The sequence below is a fragment of the Balaenoptera ricei genome, chromosome 5, assembly GCF_028023285.1.
Source record: "Balaenoptera ricei isolate mBalRic1 chromosome 5, mBalRic1.hap2, whole genome shotgun sequence".
In the NCBI taxonomy this organism is placed as follows: Eukaryota; Metazoa; Chordata; class Mammalia; order Artiodactyla; family Balaenopteridae; genus Balaenoptera; species Balaenoptera ricei.
Genome location: NC_082643.1, coordinates 115,311,104 through 115,333,420, shown reverse-complemented (window position 1 = coordinate 115,333,420; position 22,317 = coordinate 115,311,104). Strand labels below are relative to the sequence as shown.

The 22,317-nt window shown below is 41.0% G+C and overlaps 1 protein-coding gene across 3 annotated transcripts in view; it reads right to left on the bottom strand.

Moving 5' to 3' along the window:
* Nucleotides 1-512: 512 nt before the first annotated feature.
* Nucleotides 513-22,317, bottom strand: part of ALPK1 (alpha kinase 1) — a 121,662-nt gene continuing 99,857 nt past the window's right edge. Inside the window, exons 6-15 of one of the 3 annotated variants that reach the window (XM_059924218.1) lie at nt 18,548-18,607; nt 16,372-16,458; nt 15,549-15,625; nt 14,590-14,685; nt 12,590-12,694; nt 9,767-11,900; nt 7,205-7,358; nt 3,807-3,969; nt 2,347-2,533; nt 513-1,178 (exon numbers count right to left, since the gene is read on the bottom strand). In XM_059924218.1, coding sequence (XP_059780201.1) covers nt 979-1,178; nt 2,347-2,533; nt 3,807-3,969; nt 7,205-7,358; nt 9,767-11,900; nt 12,590-12,694; nt 14,590-14,685; nt 15,549-15,625; nt 16,372-16,458; nt 18,548-18,607 — 3,263 coding nt within the window. In that variant the 3' untranslated portion in view covers nt 513-978. Of the gene's footprint in view, nt 1,179-2,346; nt 2,534-3,806; nt 3,970-4,546; nt 4,581-7,204; nt 7,359-9,766; nt 11,901-12,589; nt 12,695-14,589; nt 14,686-15,548; nt 15,626-16,371; nt 16,459-18,547; nt 18,608-22,317 lie in introns of those variants that run through there. The other 2 variants (XM_059924220.1, XM_059924221.1) reach the window with 2 other exon arrangements.

Here is a 22,317-nt window from a genome sequence, read left to right as displayed (position 1 = left end):
GTATAACTATTTAGAATTCAGAACCTTCACGTATGTAGGCCTGAGTCACATCACTAGGTAAGGCACTCAGATTTGCTGAGGTAATAGTTAAAGGAAATTTAGAATGAATAGTGGAGGAGGGAGAGAGCGTGTACCAGTTGCAGCCCCGAAGACTAACTGCAGTAAGGGAGTATCTCACCAACCTTCTTTCTGTAAACTTCTTTCGGTGAGATCATGGAGGCGCTGATCCCCAAACCTGTGTGAAGCACCAGATCTGTGTGGTGCAAGGGCAGACTGTGGTGGCCATCAAAACGCACCGTCTTCCCTCAGACCTCTCACAAGTGTAAATGCACTAGAAGAAAATATGGGAGGATTAAAAATAACAAAACCCAGAGTAGGGAAGATCTACAGAAGACATATAACCTAGAAGCCATAAAATAAAAGACTGATGAATTCAAGTGTATAAAACAAATTCTGCATGGAAAAAAGTTTCATACAAAGTCAAAAGACAAACAAAAAAATTGGAACGCATATCACAAAGGCCTGAATTCTTTAATATATATATAAAGAACTCCTAAATCAATAAGAAAAACACCAATAGTATCAGTCTTGATGGACAGTGACAAAAGCTCCAAAATTTCCATGGCTTAAGACAGAGAAGTTTATTTCTCATATGTGTTTTCTGTCCATCGTGGGTCAATGGGGCTCTTTCCTGTGACTTCCTCATTGCAGGACTTATGCTGATGAGCAGCTATCTCCTGGTGTACTCCTGGTAACTGCGCAGAGGGAAAGAGACTCTGCCCTGGTGTTACCCTGGCAACTTAATATGGGCCTGAAAGTGATACTCATCAATTCCTCTCACAAATCATTGGCTGGAACCAGTCCCACGTTCCCACCTAAACCCAAGGGACCAGGCTGTGCCATAACTGGTGTCCCTGGAAGGAGGGAGAGCCCGGCATTGGTGAGTAGCACTAAGTGGTCCTTGTCACTCGAGATGGTCTATGAATTATTTGGTTTCTCAATTGAAGGTCTTGTCAAAGAAAGTCGATGGCATATTTCATTACATTCCACATGCTGGTTATTAAAGAAGTAAAAAATTCCTCTCTTTCCAAAATTGGTAGTGACATCTTTCTGATCAACAGAGTGAATCTGGGGATCTGTGAGGTAGATGAGCCCTTTTCCATTACCAGTCACCCAACCTAAAAGAGAAATACATATGTCTGAGAATTAAATCCTCTATAAGTGTCAGTAAAGTGTTTCTGAAAAAAATACATATATGTGTAATATATCCAAGACACTTTAAAAACCTGGTCATCCTCTGGTTTATGATAAATAAATTTCTGTTAAGGGATTTGGTGTTGCATATTCCAATTATTGCTTTAAGAAGAATAATTAAATATTGGGTAATTAAATTTGTCAAATATGACATACCAGACCCAGGAATTAGAGAGCAATAACATGCACTTAGTATAATTATTAAATCACAATATTTTCATGATTCAGAAGTTTCTTTAATGCTTCACTCATTAATTCATACATTCCTCTGTTCGTTTAACAAATATTTATTGAGTGTACACACTGTATAAAACACTGTTTGGGGTGCTGGAGATACAGCAGTGAACAAGTTAGTAAAAAATCTCTGTACTCATTGGTGTAACATTCTTGTGAAGGGGGACAGATTAATAAACGATATAAGTAAGTAAAATATGTAATATAACAGAGTGATGATAAATGCTATGGAAGGGGGATAGAAAAGATCTTGGAGGATGGTCATAGAATCTTTACTAGAAATAATTATAATAAAACTCATTTATCATTCAAATGAAGTATAGAATAATGGCTAATAATTCTGATAAATAAAATACCAAACTGAAACAAAATTTAAATGTTAATGCAGATTTTAAAGGAAGTTAGATTCAAGTACACACAGCTTTCTGTTCCATAATGATTCCAATTATGAAACCCAGTACCACACCTGTAATAAAGGTAAAGAGCTAGAGGAAAGAAAGTGTGGAAAGACTTTGACACATTAAAACATGCAGTCATAAGAAACCTACATCACTCAAATCCACTTGAGTGAAATTTTAAAAAATGCTGTTACGGATTTGCTCTAGAATGAAGCCCAAGAGAATGTGAGCCAGATCTTCTCACTGATTATTTGACACCTTAGACACTTGCAGAAAGCTTTAAACATTTTTTTCTAGGCATCATTTGCTACATACAGCAAAATTGATTAATTTAATTTCAAATAGTAGCCTATGCACTGAACAATCTATTTATTAAATAATGATTAGTAGAGCTAGTTACAAAACCTCACATTTACATATAAATAATACTAAAAACAAAAAAAAATTCTGTTTCACCTACCTTGTAAATCGACCACAACATCTCTATGATTGGAAAACTCATAAGCAAAGTGGCCGTAAGCCAAGCCATATTCTGTGGCTTTGTATTCTGTTTTCACCACTTTCGTGTTATTTGACAATTTTACAAATTCTCCCAGTATGTAAGGTTCCACACTGACACATCCTTTTATTGTTTTGCCCTCTAAAATCTGAAAAGTAGAAATGGGAGACAGTATAACAGTGGTGAAGGCCATGGTCTTTGCGGTCAGAAGATCTCAATTTGAACCCAGGCTTTGCCACTTAGGAGCACTATTACTTCTCTAGATTTTGGTTTCCTTATTTGTAAAGTGGGTGTAATAATAGCTATAGGACCATTAAAAGGATTATATGAGACCATGCATGTAAAGTGCTTAACATGTATGTGGCATATAATGGAACCTAAAATTTTTATTATTCTTTTATTAAAAAGTGCAAATAAAAATTAGTCCATGAAGTGACCTACCCTAGGGGGCTGGCTTGCCAGGGCATGTAGCTAGATCCTGCACTGTGACTCTGGGTTGCAATATCAGCTCAAGCATTTCTGTGCAATGTGATCTATTTTGTAGACTGTAGATCTATTTTGTTTCAAAGGTTAGAGTTAATGTTTGTTTGTTAAATGCCCAGCATAGTGCTTCACATAAAGAAACTGCAAAATAGATAATAGCTATTATTAAATAAGTAACAAAATATGGGTCTAAAAATATCTCTGGCCAAAGTAAAAAAAAAAAATTCTTTAGGGTGTAAATGTGCTAAGATCCAACATCTTTGGGGAAGCAGGGTATTCTTAATCCAAAGAAGAGAAATGTCAGTGGGGATGGGTGCCTTTGCATTTTTAAACAGATATCATAGTGAAGAGGGATTGGTCTCAGTGGTCCCAGAGGGAAGAGCTACAATCCAGGTAGAAATTAGAAGATGACAGATCTGGGCCAACTTCCTAACAACTGGAATTATTTAAAGTAAAAAAACAAGAATTATTTTTTTCTTACTGAAGGTGTTTAAGCTATGGCTTAGTTATCACTTGATTGCAAGGGGTGGGGGTCAATGAATATGAAACAGGATTTATGCATCATGTTGAGGGAATAATGTGTATTAGATATGATCTTTAGGGTCCTTTCTCTCTCTCTAAAAGTACAAAGACAACACAAAGGAAAAGTATACTAAAAATGCTAACTCGACCATGAGGGACCAGGTACCAGGATCAACAGATCTTCAAATGTGACTTGAAGGATCCAAATGATGCATCAGGGTACAGAGGGTCATATTTCCTACATATCTTACAAGTAGTGAAGCAGATGAAGTAGATGAAGGAAGCTGGTAACTGAGTTTATTGAATTTTACCAGAATGATGGTGGAGGTGGATGAATGGTAGGTTGGCAATAGAAATCTAGCCTAATATATATTTACAGTCCTGCTTAATCAAACTCTTGATTTCTTTAACCTTACCAGTAATATTGAGGATGGTATGTAGAATATCTGTGTGTGAATCTTTTGTTCATAGAGTCTCTTGTTAAATTCTGTCACATAGTGCTGTGCAGTCATCTGCCTCTCCACATCGATGAAGTGGTGCCAGAGCCCCTTCTGCTCCTTATATTCTTTCCCAACATATCTGTGAATGGAGAAAAACCACACAAAGAAATGCAAAGTGATCCTACTATACAGTAAGAAAGATCGAGATATGCAAAAATGCTTGAAAGATGTTACTTACTCTTTCTCCGCCTTAGATTGTTAATGTTATCTTATCTCATGACTCAAATAATTTTGTGAGAGCCACCTGAACAGTGGAACATAATTCATACTAGCTGACTGATGGTTAAGTCTATGTGTCAACTTGATTTGTCCACAGGGTGCCCAAATATTTGGTCAAACATTATTCTGGGTGTTTCTGTGAGGGTGTTTTTGGATGAGTTTAACATTTAAATCAATAGACTGAGTCAAGTAGGTTGCCCTCCCTAATGTGAGTGGGCCTCATCCAGTTGAAGGGACAAATGGAACAAAAGGCTGACCTTCTTTCGAGTAACAGAGAATTCTTGCCTGCTTCTGAGCTGGGACAGTGATCTTTTCCTGCTTTGGGACTTGAACTGAAACATCATCTCCTCTTGGGTCTCAAGCCTGTTGGCCTTTGGACTGGAACTACATATCATCAGCCCTCCTGGATCTCCATCTTGCCAACTGTAGATGCTGAGACTTGCTAGCCTCCATAATTATGGGAGTCAATTCCTAAAAATAAATCTCTTTATATATATATATATATATATATATATATATATACACACACACACACACACACACACACACACACACACACACATACCTTACTGGTTTTGTGTTTCTGGAGAATCCTAATACATTGACCCCAGATGATACTGATTTTAAAGAGAAAGTGTCCACTTAGTGTAGCAGTTCACCAGACTTCTTTGGTAAGTCAAGGGAGAAAGCATGGGTACTGGAAAGTGCATGGACTCTGGAAGCAGATCTTTCACTCCCTGCAGCATGACCTTATATTAGGTCAACTAATCAATCTGAAGGCTTCCTCTACCCTTTCCTTTTATAATTACTTCATCTGTACAAATACTGTTTTCCATCATCACCTGTTATGTGCACAAACAACACTTTTTATCCTACTTAGGATTCATTGTGATTCCTGTATTTGAAGATTAGTATATTTTGGCAGTTCTGGAAAATTGTCAGAAATCATCTATTAAAATAGTAATTCTTTTCTATTTGCTCTGTTATCTTTTTCTGGTCAGATGTATGTTAGACCCTTTCACTCCATCTTCCCTGTCTCTTCTTCTCTCTTTTATTTCCCATCTCAGATCCTCCTATCATGTATCCTGGTATGTTAGTTGCTTAGGACTGCTGTAACAAAGTGCCACAATGTGGGTGGCTTAAACAACAGAAACTGATCTTTCTCACGGTTCTAGAGTCTCTAAGTCTAAGATCAAGGTGTCAACAGAGCCATGCTCCCTCTGAAGGCATTAGGGAAGGATCTTTTCCAGGCCTCTCTCCTGGCTTCTGATAGTTCCTGCTTGGTGGCAGCATAACTACAATTTTTACATGCATTCTCCCTGTGTGTGTCTATCTCCAAATTTCCTCTTTTTATAAGGATACCAGTCATAGTGGATGATGGGCCTATCCTACTCCAGTATGAACTCATCTTAACTAATTACATCTGCAATGACTCCATTTCCAAATAAGATCACAGTCTGAGGTACTTGAGGTTATAATGTCAACTTGAATCTGGGGTTGGAGGGACACAATTATACCCGTAACACATGGTTTCACCACTTTGACGTGTGAATTGGTGCAGGTTTCTTAACATCTCTGTGTCTCACTTCTCTCATCTGTAAGATGGGGATAATAATACAGTAGTAACTACCTCATACGGTTTTTTGAGGATTAATTAAATTAGTATATCAATGACTTAAAACAGGGCTTGGGACATAGTAAGAAATGTACATGTTTACTATTATTATTATCATCAACAACCTTTTCAAGAAATGTATTTCTACTATTTAAGAGTCACCCAATTTCTCTCTTTTTTCCTCTTCCTGTTTATTTCTTACATTTTTTGGATTTGGCTAAAGATCAAGGTCTACATTAAATTAAAAGTCTTGCCTATAGGTCCTTTAAAATATGCATATGGTATAAAATTAGGCCTTAAACCCAATGAGTACCACCTGTGATCACTAATTTTCAGGTGAGTTTTTGCTTAAAGTTGTCATCAAGAACTAAGGCCAAACAAAAAACTTTCCAGGTTATTTGCCTCAGCGGGGGTGGCATATTTTTAAATAACCTATTTTTGAGCATGTAGCCATTCCTGCGTCCCTGCTTTATATCGGTGGTCTCTGTGGATGGACCTAGAGACTGTCATACGGAATGAAGGAAGTCAGAAAGAGAAAAACAAATATCGTATATTAATGCATATATGTGGAATCTGAAAAAATTGGTATAGACGATCTTATTTACAAAGCAGAAATAGAGACACAGACGCAGAGAACAAACGAATGGATACCAAGGAGGGGGCGGTGGGATGAACTGGGAGATTGGGATTGACATATACACTATTGATACTATGTATAAAATAGACAACTAATGAGAACCTACTGTACAACATAGGGAACTCTACTCAGTGCCCTGTAGTGACCTAAATGAGAAGGAAATCTAAAAAAGAGGGGATATATGTATACGTATAGCTGATTCACTTTGCTGTACAGTATAAACTAACACAATATTGTAAAGGAACTATACTCCAATGGGAAAAAAAACAAAATATATATATATATATCCGTGGTCTCTAAACTCATCCCCTTCCATGTGTAACTTCTGTCACTAGCTGCTCTCTCATCCCTCCCCTGCCCAAAACTTCTATGGAGGGTGTCTTAAGGATTCAGTATTCACTTACATCCCTGGATATGCTTCAACCCTGGCCTTAGAGGATTTTTCTGCCTTTTTTTGCAGGCTCACCCATTTACTTAGAAGTATGGCTGGCATAGTTTAGCCTTTCTTGCCAGCATTTTTAGTGACAGTGTTTAAAACTCTGTGGCCTGTCATATAGCCAGGAACACTATTTTTCTTATCTGTACAATGGGGTTTAATGTTCGCTAATGGGTTTGAAATCATGTATATAAAACAACCAGCCCAATGGCTGACATAATGTGGGTCTTCCATATATGATAACTGTTATTAACTAACTAATGAGGAGGAGGAAAAAGGAGTTGAATTCTGAAAACATACATTTTAGCCATTTTTTCAGCCCTTTCAAAGTCTCATAAACAATTACTTAACAGAAGGGAAAAATTAGCCCTTTTTACATTAGTGATATAGGTGCTTTTAAGCAATACCTCCCCAGAGTTTCTTCTTGGTGAAGATGATGCACCCAAAATACATTCCTTTGTCTGCCTTTCTTCTTCACATTCAGGTAGTCCCCCAAATACACAACAGTTTCCTGGGCTGTCCACAGTTCAGATTTCTTGGAATATTTTAACAAAAGAGCATCTTGAAAAAAAGATAAGATTAATATTGATCTTATTTTTCAAAAAGATCTTACAATTCATGGATAAAACTGAAGTAACACAGGTTCCAGTCCAGCTCATTTGAAATATTCAACTTTTTAATATATTTTCTCAAACTTTATCCTCTTCTACGACTATTACTAAAAAGCTAGTGAAGTATGAATAAAAGGTAAAGCTTGAGAAATTACAATGAAGAATAGCCTTTGGTTCACAAAATCTCTTGTTTGTTATGGCAAGGTATTTAGGTCAGAGCTTCTGTATGAAAGTAATGGAAAATAAAAGGGCTTTTTAAACAGCAAAATCCCAGAGACCATCTTGGAACAAGTGATAAGTGTGTGCATTGTCTTCTAATTATCTGGGGACCTCAAATAATAGAGGCTGCTATCTATACCAGATCACGCAGATAGAAATAAATTGAATAATTCTACCCCAAAGGTTCCTGGCAACTCCAGGAATCCTAGATTGCATATCAAAGTGCACCCTAGTTTTCTTTTACATATTTTAAGTTGGGAAAGTCCAGGAACTACTGAGAAAATATAGCTACTGTACAAAGATGCAAACTCAACTGAAAAAGGAGAAGATAAGAGGAAAAAGTAAGGGTTGTTTCCACCTTAAAGAAAGGAAGACCAATGCTAGCAAGAAAACACCTCTTTAAGGGGGAAGACCAACATGAACCCTAAGGAAGAAATGCAACATTTTGGGATCCAAGTTAAAGTGAAGTGAACAAAGACTTCCAGTGTCTAGGTTGTGATAAAGGGTAAATGAACAGGAGACTCGGGAGAGAAAATACTTAAAGTGAGATAAACCCACAGGTCTGGGATCGGGGAAGGGAGATGACGGGGTTGGGGGAGATGGTGATTGCGGTTGGGTGACTCAATCAGAGAAGCTGGGGAAGGAAATGGAAGGTGAGCTGCTTGCACACACACATAGAAAGGGCAGTGAACTGAGGGAGGAAGCAAGGAGAGAATGCATAACTTGTTCAGTTTTTTCAACTATGGGCCTTGCTTTCCTCCAATGTGTTTTTTCACCCATAAACTGGCACACAGACAAAACAATAAGGCAGCTACCTAACTGTCAGAAATGTGATTTTGAAACTGCAGAATCTCACAGTAAGCAGGGAAACCCTATTATTAGAAAATTTTGCTTCTTTTGGCAACAACCTGATCTGTCTTTTAGTCTGACTTCAAGGTAGCAGGCAAAACACTGAAATACTTTGAAACAGAAGTTCTTTACATTGGCTTTACACAAAGTCATTGGGGAGCTCTTAAAAAATAAGGATGCCTGGATCACATCACAGACCCATTAGACTGGAATCTCTGGGGTGAGGCACTCGAAGTTTAAAAAAGCTAAAAAGCCTCTTGGGAGATTCTCAGGACTTCCCTGGTGGCGCAGTGGTTAAGAATCCGCCTGCAAATGCAGGGGACACGGTTTCGAGCCGTGGTCTGGGAAGATCCCACATGCTGCAGAGCAACTAAGCCCGCGACCACTACTGAAGTCTGCACCTCTACAGCCCATGTTCCACAACAAGAGAAGCCACCACAATGAGAAGCCTGCGCACCACAACGAAGAGTAGCCCTCGCTCGCCGCAACTAGAGAAAGCCTACATGCAGCAATGAAGACCCAAAGCAGCCTTAAAAAAAAAAAAAAAGCCTCTTGGGAGATTCTCATGCCATACCAGTGTTGAGAACTACTTTAGTATCCAGTGCTCAGCAATCTACATAGTTTATTTCCTCTGAAATGCATTTTACAATAGTTTTTTTTTCTCATTCAAATAATTCTTCAGTACCTTGGAGGGCATTACAATGTGACCCTCTGGGCTAAGAGAAGAACCTTCTTTTGTCTTCTCCCAGCTTCTCCACCACTTCTAAGCTGTGTTGGACATGCTGATGGCTGGGTGGCCCCAGCCGAGGCTTCCTGCTAGGGGAAGAGACCTTGCGCTGTTCCTTAAGCAGGAAGCAGTTGCTAATTGTACCTGATCAATCCACTGACTGGCAAGAAACCACTTAGGACAGGTGTGAAAGTCTCTGCCCACTAGAAGGATGATGTGTAACTAGGTCAAACCCCATCTCCCTAGGATTTGAATGGGAAAAATACAGAAAAATCAGCTGGTTGGTAATGAGAATCAGTGGAGGAGACAAATGCGGAGTGTATATGGCATCCAGAGCTGTTTTAAGCCCTGACTGATGACTGCTCCCGAGTCCTGTAAGATTCTCCCTTACTGCCTTGTGTGTCTTTATAGCAGGGAAGAAGGTCCCTGAACTACACATTTCTCTATATATTCACAAAGCATAACAGGGGTCGATATCTTTCATGAGCTTTAAGTGATCTACATAACAAGAGCTTCAGAGGGCCCCGAACATGCAGAGATGCCTCCTGAAAGGCTGTACTTACTATGTGCTCCATGCAGTTGCCTGGACTTAAAAACTCCTGTATTCTCCAGTCTCTGGAACAGCCAATCGTGCCTCACCCCTGCCAAGAGTTTTTCAAAGTCATCAGGCTGCAGGGTGCGAGCCTTAAGGATCTTTTGCGTTGCCATTCCTGGCAATGAAACAAAAGAACTTCCACTGGAATTCAGAAAGGACCATGGGTTTTCTCCCTCAGAAGAACCACCGGAAATGCCGGATGATTCCAACCACCATGCCGAGGACGAGCTGGAACTCTGGCTGCAGTTTAGCAGGTTTCCAGGTTCATTTGCTTCCTCTGTGGTAGTGCAGTCCTCGCTGAGGACAGGGATGGAAGTGTTACCACTTACCGAGGAACTGGGGATCTGGGCTCCTTGACCACGCAGCTGCCTCAGAGCACATGGTCTGTGAGAGCCATGCGTGCTTGCGGCGTGAACATCTGTGCTGTCCAGCACTTGGCTCTCCTCATCCACCGTGGAGGCATCAGGGTCAATGCCCTGCTCTTTGACCGAGCCACCACTTTTCCCTGAGTCAGGATTTTGAACAAGCCAATGAGGAGTGAAAGTGCTGCATGCTGTCATGGAACTTTTGCCCAGAGGCTCATCCACAACTATGTGGAAGTCTACGGGCATATCTTCTGCTCTCTCTGCTGTTTCTTCTTCTGGGTCAACCCAGTAGGGGCTATCTTTAAATGTGGGACCTGCGTCTCCTTTGATTTCTTCTCTCTTCTCTTCTTCATGCCTGTCTTTGGCATCACAGTTGATTTCTGGAAACTTATCAATTATTTCAAAGGTTTCTTCTTCTTGGATCGAAGGATATGTGGCCATGTTCTTGGGCCAACCAGAATCAGAAGACCAAGAAGCAGAACCAAATGAGGGTCTGGAATGAGTAGAAGTATTTCTGGACCTCACATTTCCGGCTTCCCACATACCTTCTGGAGCTCCTTTTAACAGTCCTGTACCTGAGGCCAACAAAGTGCCTGCTGTGTTATGAGGAGGAAAAGTTGTCAAGGGCACGGGCGTGTGTAGCTGACTTTGAGAAGACTCTAAACTGTCATCCCTGGACACCTGGAGAGAGAGACCATGAAGCTCTGAAGACAGTGGACCTACAGCTCTGCTCTCCCCATCGATCTCCAGTTCTTCTGCCGGGGCAGTGGAACACCGAGTGTCCACATGACGTTCTTCCTTGCTAGGCTCTCTTCTGGCTGACATATCATCAACATGGTAATTCACTTCCTCCCAGCTTGTAGAAGAACTACACCCTGATAACTTGCTCCAAGAACTGGAGCTCTGGCTGTCACTCAGAGACTTGTTCAAAACAGCTCTCCCACCACTGCTATGGTCTGTTGACTCAGCCTCAGTCTCCACATCTTCATCCACGGAGACTCGAAATGCATCAGAACCGGCCCAGTTTCTCCTTCCTACCCTCCTGAGTTTCTCCCAACCATTCTTAGCCATTTGGGAGGAAGATATTACCATGCCTTTTTCAAAACGTGGTTTGTCCTCCGTAGTACTCACAGTATCTATGTTTTTTGTTTCTGTTTTTAGATCAGTGATACAGACTCCTGTTTTTGTACCTTTCTGTTTATTTTTGTTGCTTCCACAAGTGCTTTCAAATATTTCACACACTGAAGTGTGGTGCTGTGAATAGGTTTCAAGAATTTTTTGGAAATCCACTTGCCCATGCAAGATGGGTTTCTCCAACCCACACTTGAAACCCTCTGGAACATAAGACTTGTCATCTAAATTTGAGAAGCTTTGAACTTGTAACTGTTCCTTCACCCTGGTGATAACAGACATGATTTCCTGAGAGATAGCTTCTCTCTCCTGACTTCTGGAGGAAGTACTGAAAGTATACAGCTTTCCCATAGCTTCACTACAGAGCTGACTTGCTGTGTGGACCGTCTCCATCTCCCCATAGAGCCTCTGGTGCACCGTGGTGAGACCGAAAGCAGCTTTGAGAAAACTATGGAGCTCCTGTTTTCCAGTAACTGGTTCATCACATTTCTTGGTAAGGAGGCCAATTTCAAAGGCCTCTTTGGCTTCACACAGATATGAATTTTTCATTCCTGGAGGACAGTCACTAGAACTGCTATATGACAACAGGCATGTGCCGCGAATATTCTGAGGAAAATACCAAATACAAAATCAGACACTGAATTGGAAACTGGAGGTGAATTAGGGAAAACTTTTCAGCCCTGGAGGACAGTCATTAGAAATATTATAAAAAAATAAACATGTGCCATGGAAAAATACAGAAACTACCAGCTACCATCCTCCTGTACCCCTGATACTTTTTGATCAAAGACGATAAATTTGTTATTGTTGCTATTGTTAGTTTTAGCAAACAGAGTCTACACGTGGAATGTGGACATAATAATTTTGCTATATACAAACACATCATTTGTTTAATAATAGTCGAAACAACAGATTAGTGGCCTCCAAACCCCTCTGTGCATTTGAATCGCCTGGGCAGTATTTCATAATGAAAGGTTTCTGGGTACAAATCCCAGGGATTTACATTTAGTGGATTTAGGGTAGAGCCCAAGAATATGTATTTTGAAAGGGCTTTTAGGTGATTCTGACATGCGTGGGAACCATTGTTCTAGAGCAGATAACATCAAATCCTCCGGCTGTATTAACTTAGCTCCCACCAGGATGTCACTACTCTGACTGATAAAACCTTTACATATGTGAGGTCTGATCACAATTATCTAATGATATACACAAAGCCTATTTTAAGGTTAGACCCTTCCCTCCCACCAGTTACATCTGTCACCAGAGAGAGGAGCGGTGAGGGCTGCACTGTTTACCATAGCCGTGAGCACGAAGAGGGGCGTGTAGGGACTGAAGGCAGCTGCCAGCTTGCAGGCCTCAGCGGCTGACAGCAAATGGTGGTCAAACTCCTTCAGCAAGCCCTGTGAGAAAACAGGAGGCCGAGTGTACTGTTGACAATTATTGATCCATTAGCAAAAGACAGGCTATAAAATTCCTTTGCTTTTCTTTCAAGATTCTGAGGCATGCCCTGCACCTCATCACAACCATTTCAGACCAGGGCCAAGAAAGAGTAAGTGGGTCAAAAGACCCCAGGACAGTGACGGTCCTTTCCCCCACACCCATACATCATCCATCCCCAACTCGTACCGCAGAGAAGGCCTCACATGTGCAAACATTCACGCTGCCTGCCTGTGCAAAGTAGTTCAGACAAGTTTCTTTGGAGGACCGTGCAGCTCTTTGTTCACAGAACTCTGCACATTTTGCAGTCAGATTCACTGATGATTTCTGCATTGTTCTTGGCAAAGAGCCCTTTAATGTACAATTTCACAGCAATTAAGATTCAATCATTTATTCCAGAAATATGTATTGAGTACCTCCATGTGCCAGGCACTGTTCTAGCCACGAAGGAGAGAGCAGACAGTGAGCCTGCAATAAGCTTATTTTCTGTTAAGGGGAGGGGATCAGTCAATACACAAAATAAGTAAAATGCATAGTATTTGAGATGGCAGCAAGTGTTCCAAAGAAAAATAAAGTGAGAAGAGGTTGAGGAGGTCCAAGGCAGAAGGGCAGTTTGCAATTTTAAACAGTCCTCAGAGACAACTTCACTGAACAAGGGGCATAACCCTTTTCCTGTGTTTTGGTCTGTCTGACGGCAAAAGCAACATTTTGCTAAGATTCAGATCGCTAGCACCAAGCTGTATGTGTTCTTATGCTACACTAATTAGTACTGAGTACAGTTACTGTTGCTGTTTTGGTGTTTTTTTTAATAAATGTATTTATTTAATTAATTAATTTATTTTTGGCTGCGTTGGGTCTTCGTTGCTGCACGCAGGCTTTCTCTAGCTGCGGTGAGCGGGGGCTACTCCTCGTTGCAGTGCGCGGGCTTCTCACTGCAGTGGCTTCTCTTGTTGCGGAGCACGGGCTCTAGGCGTGCGGGCTTCAGTAGTTGTGGCGCACAGGCTTAGCTGCTCCGAGGCATGTGGGATCTTCACAGACCAGGGCTCGAACCCATGTCCCCTGCACTGGCAGGCGGATTCTTAACTACTGGCCACCAGGGAGGTCCCGCTTTGGTATTTTTAAAAAGGCAGTAACTGATGATACCGTTAAAAATCTCAATTTCAGTGCAGTGCAGGAGAGAAGTCAATGTCTGTGCGATGCTCCGAACTGGTTAGAGACCTGGCTTCAGCTCCCAGTTCTTTCTTACTGATTGTACAAGTTGCAGAGGTCACTTAGTTTCTCTGGACCTTAGTTTATTTTTCTCTAAAACGGGAGTGACACATTTTGCTCTACCTACCTCATAGGTAGATGTGGTGTATGTGGATCATATACATATATACACACACTTTTTGAATTATAAAGCAATATACAAATATTTGTAATCATTATTATCACAGATAAGAGCCTGAGCAAGTGACTGATGCTCTGATTTGAACAGATGGTAATTAAAGTCTTAAAGTTATTACCCCTTTACTTTGTCATTGAGATAGCCCAAGTGTGGAAACTGAATTTTGTGATAATTTGAAAGGAAATCATGGGGTTCAAAGCATTTATCACTTTGATTTCATTCGTTCATTCATCCATCAGTATTTTCTTCCCCCAGTGCCCTCTGTAGGTCTGGTACTGGGCTAGGTGCTGGGATAATACAGCCAAACAGGACACCACAGGAACTGTCTCCAGGATTGCTCACATTACCTGAAGAGGGGAGACACTGTGCCCCCTGACTCCTGGAGACAGAACTAACCAAGCACCAAGAATAATGTTGACAGTTTTGTAGGTGATGCCACTCTGCACCATGGTTTTGACAAGTGATAGTTACCAAGTTAATTTCAGGATTGCTTTTAAACTTTTCATAATCTTTCCTGCTCATGGAAACAAAGATATCTGCCAGTATACCTAGTGATGTGGAAATGCCCTGTAAGGAAATACAAACAAAACGCAGATTAGGAATTCACAGTCAATTGCTGCTCTCATCTCAAGGCCTAAAGTCAATGATTAGCCTTCTAAATAAACCATTGCTTATTATTATTGCTATTGTTATTATGACACTGCGGATACTTCTCAACTGGATGTCACCGGGCTTGAAAGATCATCACATCCTGAGGACACGGGAGTAATGTAAACTCAGCTGTTTCTTAGCTGGGCTTCACTGGATTGTCAACACTAACTTGTCCATACTGCTAGGCATAATGAATTGGCCCAAGCCAGAGTCCCCACGCCCCATTATCTTTGTGCTGTTAAGAGGACTGTCGGCAGCAGCGCTGCTGACACAGCTTGGGAAGATGTGTAACCCAAGGAGAATATTCTCACAGAGCCACAGAGAATGAAAACATCAAGTAGGAGAGCAAATGTTGCTTCTCAATTTCTTGAATGAAGATGCTGCGTAAACAGTTAATCGAAGTCTTTTCCCACTCAACTCAAGGAAAATGATTTTGCATATAAGCAACTTGACCATCTCAGCTTTGTTATGGAATCAGGTAAAGGCTAAATATATAATAAAATAGGTATCAATAAAAATAAATGGATTGGTAGAAATAAATGCATAAATAGTTACAAATATATATAGAAATACTAAATATATGCCAGGCGTCTAGCTGTGAGTGAGGACGAGCAAGACACTAGAAGGAAGTTACCAAATGTTCCTGGTCCGATGCCTATGTAGAATCAATAAAAATAGGACCAATAAAATTGATAAATGGTAAACTGAATTGTGCCATAAGGAGATAATCTTTCAAAGACAAGTATAGGAAACGAGAAAATAAGCACTAGACAAACAACCTTTTTATCTGGCTGAGGAAGTGTCAGATATCCTATGATCGAGGCCCATATTAACTCTGCTGCTTCGTACCACATCCCTGCAAAAAAGGAGGACATGGGACAAACTGCGAGTATCTGTGCTCCTGTGTCAGAAAATACCTTTAAAAACTAATACAGAAAGAAGATTCATTGGATTTTGTTAAGAAAATATATGACTAGATTAGATTGACAGCAATCAGCAGATAACAATCTGCTGGAAAAACAGCAATCTGTTTTTCCAGTTGGTTTAATACAGATAATTTTTCCCTTTCACAGGGAAACAGTAAGAAATATTATATATTACATGTGTATATATAAGATATATTAATATAGAAATAATTTTCTCCATTATTTACAAGATAACAATTACCATCCTCTGTTAAATTTCAAATACATTAGTTTGCATTTTAAAGTATAATTAGGGTCCTATAAACTTTGCTTGTAAAACTCAGGAATACCTTCCCAGGAGCGAATGGGTAAGCTGTCAGGGTGGGTTTACAGTAAGGTGTCACTATATCAAACGGAGTCCTAATGAGCTGAGAGCCAGATGCCAGAAAGAATACCGAGAATCCTGTGGTTAACAGTCATAATATACAACTGTAAGTTTCTTTAACAAAACTCAACAGAAAAATATTTTGTTTTGTTAATGTTCAGAACATTCCTGGCATCTTAAGTGTCATTCTCTTTTCCATAAGGAAACCAAGGGAAGTGGGGATGAACTGTATCAACCAGATACAATAAGAAAAGCCCATAGTAAAATCCTGTAGCCAGACTTGGTAAATGAGCCTTGAGAGGATGACTGTACCTAACTTTTGCAGAATTTGCCCTCTGATCTGTATGCAGACCGACTGCACCAGGACCTTGTCGCTTTCATTTCTGTACAGCCAGGTACCTACAATAAAGAGGAAAAAAAGAAAAGCATTTTTGACCTTGAATTATTTTTAAAAAATTTTTAAAAATTAATGTTTATTTATTTATTTATTTTGGCTGCACTGCTAAGCATGTGGGATCTTAGTTCCCTGACCAGGGATCGAACCTGTGCCCCCTGCAGTGGGAGCATGGAGTCTTAATCACTGGACCTCCAGGGAGGTCCCTGGCCTTGAATTATTAAAGAAATAGCCTGGTGAAATAAAATGATTTTCGTAGAAGCCTTAATGAACACATGTGATATAAATTCGGGAGACAATCTCTTCTTTGTATTTAAAATCAGGTCCATACTTCTTGCTGCAACCTATGGGGCTTCACAGGACCTGAATCCTGCCTGGTCTCCACCTCTCCCCGTTACCAACTGGGCTCTGCCGCGCAGCTCCACTGGGTTCCTTGTAATAGCAGCCGTCTCCTGCTTCCTGGTACCTGCACTTGCCACTCCCTCTACCTACAGGGAGGGATCCCGCCCCCTCTAGCTCCTACTTCAGGGCTCGTCCTCAATGCTATTGCCTTCGAGGCTTCCCCAGGTTAATTAACTACGGTGTCACCTCCACTGTCTTGTGGTTGCCTCATGGAGGGCGGGATCCATCCCATCCACCCAAAACTGGTTTGAATGTTGAAACTGATGACTCTACACACGCACTCAGAGTATATGAAAAGACTGAGTGCTCACACAATGAGCCTTTCTGAGGAGAGCAGGGAAGGCACCCAAGCTGGTCCGTTTGACTTACGTGAAAGAAGTGGTGAGTGGCTTTTGTTTTTATTGTGATTAGGGTGTGGGTCTGGGGTAAAGGTTCCCACACCTAGGCCAGGGTTTACTGATAAATGAGCTTTAAAAAAATCAGCCTGTCCAGATGTGGGGCAAAGAGGGAAGAAGCTGGGGCCTGACAGCTGCCAGTTGCCAAACATCAAAAATAAAGTCAGACTCATTATTACATGCTCTTATTATTCTGTGTCACATCACCCTCCTTACTTTCTCCCTAGCTTTTAATCTGTGTGTGTGTGTGTGTGTGTGTGTGTGTGTGTGTGTATGTGTGTGTGTGTGCATGTGTGTGGTGTAGAAGATGGGAAGTATGCATATTGTAGGTTAGTGATGGTGGCCACAAATGGGGGTATGTGGTCAATATCTGTATTTCAAACTGCCTCCCCACTGGAAATGTCTACAAGTTTCAAGGAGCTCAGGACCTTATATCCAAGCATATTGAGATTAAAAGTCGACTAGGAATTGTGTTCAACGTAATGGGAAACTTGTTGACTTAAGTGCCCAGAAATTCAGACAAGGTATCTGAGGCTTAAATTGTTACCCAACTTTTAGGACTTGCTTCCTTTCATGTAAGATTAAATATCAAAAGAAATCTATTTCAAAGTAAGTTTTTATTATAGCTCCTCTGTAGCAAAATAAAATTTATTTTCCAGACCCTTTAAATACATAAAACTGTAAGTGTATTCTCCTGAATTTACAGGCTCAATTTCCATTCACAATTCTTTTCAAAGCTGTAGCTGAGCCCTTTCTGAGGTCCAGGGAGTTACCTACCTTCACAGCGAATGTTGATTAGATAACACACTCTACAATAAAGCAGGGCGATATTAGAAGACTTGGTTGGGTTGTTTTGTTTTGTTTTTGTTTTTAAATAGAGAAAATGGAAACATAGAGAAGTAACCTGCTTGACCAAAGCCATTTCATTCATCAGTAGCAGAGCCAGTCCTAGGTAGTTCTGGGAACGTCTAGTGTTTAGTAACTACCAGGTCATTAAGTTTTATTTATTTATTTGTTTATATTTATTTATTTATTTAGGCTGTGCTGGGTCTTCATGACAGCGCACGGGCTTCTCTAGTTGCAATGTGCGGGCTTCTCTAGTTGCGGTGTGCAGGCTCAGTTGCGGTATGTGGGATCTTAGTTCCCTGACCAGGGATCGAACCCTGGCCCACTGCATTGGGAGCATGGAGTCGTAACCACTGGACCACCAGGGAAGTCCCCATTAAGTTGTTTTTAAACTGGAACTCTGGTAGGGACGGAGGGTGAAGGTCATTGTGAAGATATGAGAGCACCTTACCTGTTGCTCCGTTGTTGCTTATTAGACTGCTCAGGATATACTCTGCTTTTAAAAGTTTCCCTGAAAAGAAGCAACACATAATTAGTTCTGAACATGTGCTTTAAATACTGCTGTTCATGCTCTAAGGTTAACACATTATGGGGTGTTACAGGGAAACATTCTATTTTAAAATTTAAAATCAGTAACTACATCATACACAAAAGTGAAAAAGAAGATGAAGTTTTCAGGAACTGGTAAGGTGGGAAGTTGTACAGTATCTGAAATTGCAATTAGATTCATATACGTATACATATATATATACACACATATGCACTCATATGAATGAATAATCCATTCATATAGAGTAAGGCTTGAGAAGTAAAGGCAAACCTTTGTCAAAGGCTGTGTCTCCTTTTTGTGAAAACTATGCCTCCAGAAGTGGAGGAGAGTTGCCCGTGAGTAGGTCTATTTACAGAATTATCAGGAAGGAATTTTTTTGGGGGGTGTGTAGAGAGGTTCTTTGTAAACTTTTCATTTATTTCATTAACACCACGTAGGAGGGGCCTAAACTATGGATGGCTGTTTTTCTGTAAGGAGGAAACTCAATCATTCATCCTTTTATCCATATCTGCTCCCAGGTGCCTCTAAGCCCCATATGACCTGGCCCCTGGGACTTCTTTGACCTCTTCTCTTAGCATTCTTTCCCTCATCCTCACTCCTTCTACTTTGGTTACAGTGGCCTCCTGACTGTTCCTTGAATCTGCCAGGCTTGTTCCCATGTCAGGGTTTTTGTACTTATTTTAGTCTGGAATGCGTTTATTCCAGATATCTCCAAGGCTTGCTCCCTTCTCCTTCAGGTCTTTGCTCAAATGTCACTTCACTGTCTCATAAGGCCTTCCCTGACCACCCTATTTCAAAGTGCAGATACAGACATGTACCTGACTGTGGTAGACTGTGATCCAAAGGAGGTCACAACAATATCTTCTATCCCACGTGCTCTTTTGCAACGTTGACCTTGCCATTCCTCCATCAAGAAGTGGAATCTAGAATTTATTTTCCTTCTCCTTGAGCCTGAACTGGCCCTGTGACCTGCTGTGACCAATCGATGTGGCAGAAGTGACACTGTGTACCTTTCTGGTCGGGACATTAAGAGATGCCTCTGGAGTGTGGATGTTTCTCTACAGCATAATTTTGTACTTGATCTGCTAGGTCCCAGAAATTTCAGTCCTGAATTAGTTTTTTCTTAATTACTTGGTGGGTGATTCCCTCTCTTGCGGGTAAATTCAGACTCCACGCAGGCATCTGGCACAGACTTGGGGTTTTTATTTCTTTTCAGAGATTTTTTTTGGCCTCCACCTCAGAGCTTGGGCAGAGAATAAGCTTCCTCATCACCTCTCTGGGTGGGCTGGTAGAGCGGTTCAGTCCCATTTCATAGCTGTGCAAACCTTTAAGAATTCCAGCTTTACGCAAATATTTCACTCCACGTAGGCCCAAGGCCCTGTCTCTTATCCCTGCACAGGAATTAAAGTGGCAATCCCTTCCCCTAGGACTATATCCAAGTGTAAATCTCTTTGGCTATAGTGTCAGGAGCAGTAGTCCACTATTCTGATTTTGAATGTCTTCTATGCTTCAGGCACTTAAAAAATATTTAATTCATGATATTTATGTAATGGGAGAAGATTCTGCACTTGCTCAATCCTCCACGCTGACGGAACTGGAAGTCTGACTCTTTATTTTTAACTGTGGCTTGAAAGGTTTTGTCTCCTAATTTCAGGCAGAAGTGAGCTGGGCAGGCCCAGGGCATCCTCTCTTGCCTCTGAAATCCCACAACATTGAATGCTTGGACCTTTGGAATGGGTTTTGAGTGGATACCAGGATGGGCTGTGTCAAAGGGGAAAACAGGAAGACTGTGCTGTCCCTTCATATGATCTTTATTCCTTTTCCTTACCCCTCATAACATCATACACACCTCTCCTTTCTCTATCCCAGGATTCCCAAATGCTGGGGATTGAGACCCCTTTTCACTGTACCTTGCTCTCTTTGCAGGACACCACCCCTGCTCTAAGTCCCCCTTTCTGTCTGAGAAACCCAGTGTAGGTAGGGCCTCAAGAGATGTCTGGGGGCAGAAGTTTACAGATAAGCACTTTAACTCTGAGGCTGTGTCTGTTTTCTTGTGGCATTTCTGGTAGTATCTTTGAGGAAAAGACAACCCCAACTGTTACAGAATAAGATCTAGGACTGTTACCTTAGACATGTGATGTGTGGGCAGAGGAGCGTACCGCTCATGATGGTATCAAGGCTTAATTGTCATCAGGAGAAAAAGTCTATACCACCTTAGTTAGAGGCATGAGAGGAACAATCAACCAAACAAGTAAGTGAAAAGATTATTTGGTTGTGTAAAGCAAAGCTATCAACATACCTACTTACCACTTGACCTTGATTTCCACATCACACTATAGCAAATCTGTAAATCTGTGTATCATGAAACATGCCTCAGTAACTGTTCCAAGTTCCATTTGATGAGAACCAACATTAGTTTGCCCACGCACGCCCAGCCCTCGACTTTCGGTTCCCCTAACAGAATGCTCTGCCTACACATTATTCCATCTGATGCCATCAGAAGGCTTACTAGTGGTTAGGTTTTTCTCATACCCTCAACATGATAAACCCCAAACATTATAAAATGTCCCAAATCATGGACATTTGAAGTAAGAATTTTTTCCTAAGTTCAACTCTGTTGATGCAATTACTTTAGAAAAGTAAATAATAAGATATGGGTACAATTTATGCACAGCTGCAAGAACTTGAGAGTGAATGAACTTGGGCTTTTGAAAAGTTAACCTCCACAAGCCCATGCCTCTCATGTCCTTTTATCTCTGTCCCTCTCTGTACTCAGCAACTGTCCCATTCAGTATAGTTAGTGCAGTTCCTTTTCAAAGGAAATGAAGTAGTTAAAATATATTTTAACTTCTTCAAGGCCAGAGTTATTAAAACAATAGCAATAGCTAAACCCAATTTAAAAAATGAGCCAGTCCTGTTTCTGGGAGAGGCAACTTGCATTCTATTTTCATCCTTTATCCTTTCACTCTTGGAAAAGAGAACAGCAGGCTGCAGGTTTCTAAACCTCATGGTTATCAGTAATTTAAATAATTCAAGAATTCTATGGACGTGAACTTTGCTGTAACACATAGCAGGCCCCTCTCCCCTCCAGTCGCCCTCTACATTACAGCCTAAGTTAGAATGTCAGCCTCATTTTTCATTTTATTCAAAGTGACAGAAGGAAAAAAAAAAGATACTTTAAGGCCTAATCAGGTACTGTACCGGTGTTCCGTGTGATGGAAAAATATCTCAAATTACTTCAGTGGGTTTGTCAGGTCTATTGTTAGCATAGTCAAGTGGCCCTACAGAAAGGAGACTGGAGAGCTAAGAGAAAATAGTAGAATTCTAATCTGTTTTTTAAAGGCTGCTGGTCAGAAGTATAGCAATTCAGATACCCCTGTTTGAAAGCAGCAGGACAGATTTGTTAGACGACAAAAGTTCCAATTAGTATTTTCCACCCCCTTTCACAATTTTCTCTATTGCTTTTGGCTCTGAAATCCTTTATGCCAGGGCCTTTGTGCTGGCTAGAGGCAGGGGGAAGGGCGAGGCGGCGGGCTGGCGGGAGCGCCGGCGGCTGCAAAAGAAGGCCCGAGGGCCCCGGTGCCCGCCGTCCCCGCGGAAGTCAGGGAGCCCCGAGGAAGGTGAGCCCCAGACAGGATGACTCCGGGACGAGGAGGGCCAGCAGAAGGGAG